A 9,210-nucleotide genomic window follows, 5' to 3' on the forward strand; every position below is an offset into this window, starting at 1 on the left:
GCACATTAAACTTGAAACACTCCCATTAGTTTCCTACTTTTCCTATCATCGTCTTATCCTTAACAGAATAACACAGATTGGAAGAAGTTAAATAGCAAACATGTATAAAAGTTATAGTTAAGATAATCTGTTCGTTAAAGTAATAAACATATTTGAATTAATGAGTGCAAATAAAAGTAAATTTATCAATTAAATTGTAGATTTCATTTCACTCCTTCTTTGTATCCATACAAAATAGTGATAATCAAATAAAAATGATTCAATTTTATTCATAAAAGTATGCAATCATTTCATCAATGTTTTGTTATGACGTCACGTTAAACTATCGTTCGTAAACCGACTTTACAGACCACTTTTTTTAAATTAAATTTTTTTATTTTTATTTTTTAATTTTGCGGCGCAACGGTGGTTGAAAACCAGTGGCGGAAACATGAGGGAGAGAATCAGAATTTAAAAAATTGTACTAGTAAAAACTTAGGTCAACAAAAGGGGGTTTGGACAGTTACATTATCATTCTCAACACGATCACTGCCTTTGTGGTTAGTGATTCCAGGTGCTGTAACAGCTAACCTTGCATCACCCGAACTAACATAGTGCCTTCACCGAGATCTAGATCTCGTATGTTTATTCACAACTTCAGGAGGAAGGGGGGGAGGGGGTGATATATCCACCGTATCCATGGGCGCAAATCTGTGGGATTCTGAAGGGGTAGGGGTGGGGGTTGGGCCTGAGTTTTAACCGACAGAAGACATATCTGGATAAGGTCAGGGCCGGATTTAGGGGAGGGCAACCGGGGCGAAAGCCCCGGGGCCTCCACAAACGGAGGGCCCCTACAATAGAGACTTCGGGAAAAAAAATCTTTCAAATTCCGACAAGTAAACACTAGTAAACATATATTCCTTTGATATTTTTTTTCCGCTGTTTTACCTTTACCTACAGTACTTTGTACATACATGATTATATTATTGTTAAATATTAACAAAAACATTTATTAACACTAAAATTTAATTTTTATATATTTCTTGTCTCCGATTATATTTATGTATGTTTATTAAATACTAAGAGAATCTACTTGATTTCACAATAAATGATTTATTGGAAAACTCGACTGAAAAAAATTGCTCATTTTATTTGGAAAATAATTTGGGGCCAGGGGGCCTCCGCTCCTCTGTTGCCCCGAGGCCTCCAGACCTCTAAATCCGGCCCTGGATAGGGTGCTTGTATGTTGAATACTGCCCATATTTTGGGCAATATGCATACAATAAGCAGAAAACGTTTTGGGTTTAACCCCGTTTCACAGTCATGATTTTACAAACGCGATGGGCTTCTTAATACCCCCCCCCCCCCCTACCGTAGATCTACGCCCATGCCCATATACCCCCTCCCCCATTCCTGTTGAGAGCCAAACTCTACAGTGCAATCGGTGCAAGCGGTTCTGGGTAGGAGTCCTGTGTAAGGCATGGGTGTAAAAATTTATCGGATGAATTCGTCACAAAAAGTATGTAAATAAATGTAAAAAAATACAAAACTAAAACAAAATGGGGGCCAGATCACTCGCGTCCCGACAAGACGATCCAAGTTGTATTTCCGGCGAGGGTCGAACCAGGATTATTTTCGGCAACTGGGAAAACATGGCGGACGTTCCCGTGAGACGACGGGTTTTCTCGGGGAGCTCCCGTTTACCCCACGCATTCGTTCCGTCAACGCTCCATCGACTATGATGACCCAGATCAGATTTCGACCAGACGTTTAACTCAATCCAATCCTTTTTTTAATTGTGTATTTTTTTTCTCGCGACATATTCACATTCCTTTGTTATTATCTTTGAAAGATTTGTGCAATAGGAGTGCATGACTTGATGTAAGCTTTTCTGATATTATCTCTGATAAATACCCTCATTTTTCCAGCCCCTACTCAGGTCGCACCTGTGTTTTCGTACCATGTGCGTCTCTGCCTGAGGACGGGAGCAGATAGCAGTTCCCGAAACGTCAGTGCTTAGAAATGGCGTATGTCCAAAAGCTTACATAAACACATTCCTTTATTCTCAATCTAAGACACTTGTGTGTAGTGTTTTTTTTTAATACCGTTACTTAGCTAATATCACACAAGCCTGAATCAAACTTCAAATTCCGGGCGTGTCCTTGAGTGAGGACGGAAGCGGAAGTGACCACCTTCATTATTCTTTCCCTGACACCATTCAGAGCTGCAAATGTTCCGAGTGTCTGTGTCTTCGCTGTTCTGACGTGGAAATTGTTTCTCTCGCAAATAGCTCACATCAAATTGTCAAGGAGGAGGAGGTTGGGTCTCTTTTTTTTCTCTTGGGTCAACAGTTATAAATAATTTACTTTTATTTTAATTTATAACTTATAAATAAATTATAAAACTGAGCACCCAGAGCCATTTAGCTACTTTTGAATGACACATTATGATTTTTTTTCTCTTAATGTTTTTCGTTTTGGGAATACTGGTATATTTAGGTTCAGCTTTGTTCATTACTGCATCGTTGAATTTTTATTATAATGCATAAAACAGTAAAATATTTAATTACTATTATTAGGACACTTTTTTTCACGGGAAATATACTAATGTTCGTTTCAAAATAACTTTCCGACAAAACTATATTTTCATAGATTATTCATAGGCAAGAATGTATCAGGGTTGAAGCGAATTGTTTTTCCTTCTTTTCAAGGGTATATTTTGTATTTAACATATTTCATTACAATTAGTGAAAAATTGTAATAATGGGGGCAATTAACTGTGCTGAATATCCGGCCAGAGTTTTAAAAAAAACTGTTATATATATATATATATATTTTTTTTTCCAGTGTTTACGTCAGTGGTGTTAATCAATCTCTAGCAGAACAGTAAAAACATGGTCTGGGTAATTACAACACTGTCATGACTGAATAATAAATGCCCACGTTTATTATACACTGCCTTCTATATACGGTAACTTCGAAATCGGAGGGGTAGGCTATCAGCTGAAAATTCAAGGTTAGGTAAATATACGAGAACTTATAAAAAAAAAAGATCTTGCTACTACATAAATAATGCGCTTCATTATTATTTAGTCTACTTACTAACCCCTATTCATATTTATCAAAATTAATCAAAATAGCACGAAAACAAATGTTATCAGTGACGGTGAAAAAAAAAAAACTTGAGATATGTTAGAATGCCGTGGCGTGTTTCAATCTCAAGATAGCTACGCAAACAATCTACGATTCGTCGTTGAATAACCGCGAAAGTGAAGTGCTGACGGGTTTTACTTTCGGACGAGTGACTTTCTTCGCAAACATAACCTGCCCTAACATCGTTCACTCTTCCTTTCGCACAGCATGACCTAGTAACACCTAAAATTGCCACGTCTCGTAGCTCGCGAGGTGCCATGTGACGTCAAAAAAATTACGAGCCACAGTATCAAAATCTGGACGTAAATAACAGAAGAAGAAAAATTTTAACGAATGAAATTTAAAAAGTGAACAGGTGGCGAACGCATTTAAAAATTAAGAAAATAATACGACGGTATAGTAACACAAGACATGATTTAAATAAAATAAATATATGCAAATAAGCAAACTATTTAATTTATAAAGGCTAAAAACGTAAAACCGAGGCACTAATTTAATTTATGTATTTAAATCTAGCCAAACAGACGATGATTACAGAATGGTTCAAAGCACTATAAGTAAAGTCAATTAAAAATAAATTTATTATAATGTATAAATTGGTGTGCAAGTATTTAAAAGATCGTATCATGACATTTCTGGCATTCAGACGCACACAAAACATTCTCAGCTCCAAGCTACTGCAACATTCATCTACTGCAGGGCTTCACTTTACACTGGTTTACCTGCAGAATTAGACGAAAATGACACTTGTAGCTCGGCCGAATTGTGGTCCGTAGCAGTGGGTTGTGTGGTTGTAGCGGCAACAGAGCTCGGAACGCTCATAGGCCTACTAGTTGTCTCCTCATGCATGTTTTTGGTGCGGAAACACCAATGTTGAAACAAGTCCTATGGCCGTGGAGCTTGAAAAAGCCCTGAACTTAACAGCTGCCTCAAGGTTTCACTGGATTCTTCTTCGTTTCGCGATATTTTTAAAAACGAACGGAGAATAAATGTAGGTCTGTGGGACACTCACTTCACTTTACATTCAGGCACGACTCCCTAGTCAAATGAGTGACGATATATTGCTATGTTTTATTTGTATCGCATATTGAATGTGACAGAAAATTCGGAACCGAAAATTAAGTTTTTTAGGTCTTAATGTACAAAAGTCACATTATTATATATCCTGGAAGTGATTTTTAAATTTTTAATAAGGGATATGGGACAGAAAATTAATATCACGTAGCAAGTGTTCTTTCGTCAAAAAGTAGGCCATCGAGACTAAATTAATAATCTGAACGAAAAAAAAAATTCCCTCTAATATTAAACGATATAAGGTTTTTCTTAATTAAAGAGGAGTTACATACTAAGGAACATTAGCACATACTATTAAAATAAAGCTACAATATTTGTTAACGTGACTACCCAAGTTCTTGCACTGACCACGGAACTAGTAGCGCAACCTGTTACGAGGTTTATAAACCAACCAACGAAAGTGAAACTCGCCAGCGAAACCTACTTCACGTAACAGCTTTTTCCGTTGCATTAGCAAATACAAAATGGTATTTTGCAATTACTATAAGGCCATAATCGCAATAATTTATCAAAACACGCACAATGTGTTCAAAAAAAAACCTTAAGAGACATAACCTCGAAAACATAATGCAATACAAATATAAAATTTAAAACCATTTTGTAATATAATTTTTTTTGTAACTAATAAAATTAAAACTAATGCTACATTAAAAAAAATGGTTCATTTTTGATTCGATTTAGCTGGGTGAACCTTAACTGGAAATAGTCTCATGTACAAGAAACCAGTACTTAAAAAGTTTGTGAAATGAGATAAGCTAAAAAATAAATTTTTTATAACTTTTATTACTTCCAAACAGGATATCCTCTAAATTTGATTTAATTTTCCAAGTTATATTTTATTCATATAAATGTGTAAGTACTTGCACCTAGTCTAACTTTTATATTTGACTTAATAAGGGACAATATTGATGCAAAGAGAAATAAGTACCTATATCAGAAATTATTTAGGGGAAGGGAACTGTATAGACGTTAACATTATGTTCATAATTGAAATATTACACTGACAATGCTATACTGTTAAGTTGCCCCTCACCTAGCTGGCACAGGTTCGATTCCTTGCAGGTAGCACCCAGATTTTTCGCAAGTGGGACACATGGTGAATGTCGTGTGTGTCTTCTCACGGTACTGCTGTTTACCCCACCAAGGTATTTACTTCGCTGCTTCACGCTATCTTCAGGTTGGCTGGAGTGACAGGCGTGTCTCTCTCGGAGGGCAGCTGGCTTCTTCGAGCGTCAATCCCATTCCATCCAAGTACTCTCTGCCCTCAAGTACATCACTACATATAGAATTTTTTTTTTTTCGTTCAAATCGTTTAAAGAAATTTATCAACGTACCAATTAATAATGGTCCTGGTACGTTCTGGGTTTCAAACACAATAAAAACATTCAGATAAGTTTTTCTTCGCTGGAAAGAAAAGTCTTCAAGGTCCAGTATTACTGCAACAAGTTTGATTATCGGCAGCTGGGCAAGTTGAGGCTTCCCCACACAACACAAGTTTATCACATACTTCTGTAATACCGCAAAAAAAAAAAAATATTATGATGTTTCATTAACTTACCAGTCAATTTCTGAAATGTAGCCGAAACACTGTGAGTTGTCTAAAAAAAAACCACATCTCTGTGACATACAATTCAATCTCTGCTAGCGTAAAAGTTTTCATAGCCTGCTTCCTGAATGGTTATGAAAACGGTTTATCAATCTATGCCCAATAGCATAGACAGTTGCATGATTACAAATAGCATTCAAGCGCCACTACACCGACCAGCAAAAGTTTAAATTTTTCAGATTCATTTTAACTGCATGCTCTCTGGGCAGCCGCTCTCAATGCAGTCATGTTATAAGATTGAGTACTGTTCATTACTGTGCCAACATATCAGAGAAGCTCACCCACTGACAAAAAGATGACCATTTACTACGGAATGAGGTGGTGTGGTGATAAGACACTGGTTCAGATTCAGTTACAACCATCCTGATTTTAGTTTTCCACTGTTCCTCAAAATCACTACAATCATAATGTCGAAGGTCACCATTGCTATCGAAACTATACAAAAATTTAACTTAAAATAAACGATTTACTCTCAGACCTACCTATCCACGCTACATACATACCCTTGTTTCCGCCACGGGTCATGACAAATATGCGCTCTAAGACTGGGCATCGGGACTTCGGTGGTCTGTCTTGCACATTGTACTGAATTTTTTCAATTTCTAGTAGCTAAAAACATTTAAGGGGCTTTTTCTTCAATTTCAACACAGCACTTTGATTTGTTGTTCAGTAACAAAAATTTTCAAAAGATCTTTCATCAAGTGTGGAAGCGCACTGGTCGAGTGTTTGACGGACACAAGTGGCGGACGTTGGTGGCCTCTGTGTTTTCTCGGGGTCCTCCCATTACCCCCACCAATCCATTCCGTCGCTGGCCGGAAAGGCAGGTCCATCCCTCGGTTGGGGCAGCCGGCTCCTGTGAGTGTCAGCCCCGTTCCATCGATGTACACCCTGTCTCAGGCGGGACACTACTTTCATTTTCATCCACAGTGTGTAACATGATGGGTGTAAAAAGTTGCACAAGTAATAATAATAATAATTACAAATTCTTGCACAAATCTTTATGCCTGTTACATTACACCAAGAGAACATCTGTTCAAAATATTAGTGGCTGAACATTCAAGGAAGGTATCGACTTAACATTTCAGAAATAGCATTAACTAGTTAATAGTAATGACATAAAAATGAAAAAATAAAAAATCAACATGGCGTGTGAGACAGATCCTTCAAAACACCTATTCAACGTTACCCACTTGGTGTAGAGCTCCCATCATTGTTCAGGTTGTTTATTTCCACAACCTTTAAGACAGGGCCGACTGAATAAAGGTCTCCCAATTTCCGTAGTTTTACTTCCACTTCTTACCACGCACTCTCTCTCTTTCTATGCTTGCATAGAACTTGCTATAAACCTACACAGTGCGCTTGTGTTTAAATGATTACAGAACATTTTAAGTGTTGAGGACATAGAGGCAGATATTGTTTTTATCGACTGTTTGACCCAACAATTTGTGCACCTTTCTTTATACTTTTTTCTAAATGTAATAATGTACATAATTTTCACACAGCTAAACACTCTGGACATATGTTAACCTTGTTAAGTTATCATGTATTCATCAAAAGTAGTGCATATTCACAAGTTACAAGATTTATAGCCCCGACTGTCTCGCAGCGTCGACTGCCGTGTGAGTGCGCACACAGCTAAGCCTTTCTGAGCCGGATTGTGCGACGGACACCTGAAACAAATTTTGATTCCTGCCGTTCCGTGTCCAATAGAAACGCTGGACAACAGAGAACGAGTCATTTCCCAGGATTAAGCATCACATCATCATCACAACACAGTGCATCTGCCTGCGCCTGTACAACTTACACTGTTAACCTTGCAGCTGCAGTTGTCTGACTAGGTTGGGGTCAGCACGACTGGGATTACGATCACCAAGTGCTCCGCATTTCTTAAACAACGCCTAACTTGCAGGCGACGACGAACTGTAGCCAGGGCGAACAGGGCTGCCACCCACACAGCAACTATTCTCCTGGTGTCATCTAGACCATGACTTATGTTGATCTAATGGGCACATTTAGGATAGGTCTGACTGAGCTACACAGTAAAACTACTTGGCTGTCACTTTCCACCCTGGAAAGGGATTAAGGGACAGAAAAAGAGTGACTAGTTTATGATAAATGTGACAATGCAATTTTTTTTATGAACAAACACACATGTTCTCATTTATTTTAGTTTCACTTGCCTCTATATAAAAAAAATTGTATAAATTACAAAACTGTTCATTTTTTTAAGTTAAAATGTGGATGTGATAAAAAGTATACATAAATAAATTCCTCTTAAATTACGTAATAAATGGCAATGAAGGAAAAACGTACAAGCAAAAATCCAAATTAAAGAAAACAGTAGCACATGTACTCACATGGTGGTACTCTCAAAAAGACATGTGGAGATAAACAAAATCTTTAACATGGACACACTAACGCAGCGGTTCCCAAATTTTTTTTCGGCCCAGGAACTCTACGATCGACTTTTGGCAGAACCCCTTCAAAGAAAGTTATTTGACAATAATTGTGCCTGCTTTATCTGACATTCATCCCAACTCACGGAACCCCAAGAATCCGCGGAACACATTTTGAGAACCGATGCTCTAACAGACTATTTTGCTGATTGGACCAGCTTCATCATGCAGCAAGAAACAACTAATGGCTAAAGTAGAAAAACCTCATGACAGCGTATCCGTGCAAAAATTCAGTACAGTCAGCCACGGTTTGTACCCTCTCGTACAATAAAAATTAAGGACATTTTAAGGACCCCTTTACTTCATAACCTTCACCACTATCGTGAAGTAGAAAACTATTTGTAGTGTCACAAAATCTCTTAAGAAAATAATGTTAAATAGTCAATACAGAAAAATTATTTCCTAGGTTAGTTAAATTATTACAGATATGCCCCAATTGTCCATAATTTTGTCTGGAACACACATCTAACCCACGCATAGTGTCTATCCGAAGTTTGAAGCCCTAACATTTAATTTGATCACATTTATAATTACTTCGTAAGTGCAAAGCAAGACAGTAAAAAACACATTTTCAGTTTAAAGGTGAGATACAAAATACAAAAAATAAAATGAGAATGTTTTTACATACAAAAACTAATCACGTGGCCTTGAAATTCACCAATTGTAATGTGTCAAGTTGGAAGCAACAAAAGAACATTAAAATTCTCACATTTAAGCATTATTTGTACTATATCAGTATTTATTAAGAAGTTTTTTAAGGATCCGTGATGAAACTTAAGGACATTTAAGGGCCCTTAAATCAAGGACTTTTCACGGACATTAGGGCGTACGGACCATGCCAGCATTTTTTTAAACAGTCATTCTCAAGTCTGGCACAAGCTGTGTTCAAGCCGAATGCGTTCAGAGTTTTCAATTTGGGTTCAGGCATTTATTGACCTTCACC

The 9,210-nt window shown here is 37.3% G+C and overlaps 1 protein-coding gene across 2 annotated transcripts in view; it reads right to left on the bottom strand.

Annotated features, from left to right (window-relative positions):
* LOC134539107 (nuclear hormone receptor FTZ-F1) overlaps positions 1 to 4,187 on the bottom strand; it is a 360,344-nt gene extending 356,157 nt beyond the window's left edge. Inside the window, exon 1 of one of the 2 annotated variants that reach the window (XM_063380840.1) lies at positions 3,854 to 4,187. In XM_063380840.1, coding sequence (XP_063236910.1) covers positions 3,854 to 3,980 — 127 coding nt within the window. In that variant the 5' untranslated portion in view covers positions 3,981 to 4,187. The remainder of the gene's footprint in view (positions 1 to 3,853) is intronic. The other variant, XM_063380841.1, reaches the window with a different exon arrangement.
* Positions 4,188 to 9,210: the final 5,023 nt, after the last annotated feature.

This window comes from Bacillus rossius, chromosome 14, assembly GCF_032445375.1.
Source record: "Bacillus rossius redtenbacheri isolate Brsri chromosome 14, Brsri_v3, whole genome shotgun sequence".
Classification (NCBI taxonomy): Eukaryota; Metazoa; Arthropoda; class Insecta; order Phasmatodea; family Bacillidae; genus Bacillus; species Bacillus rossius.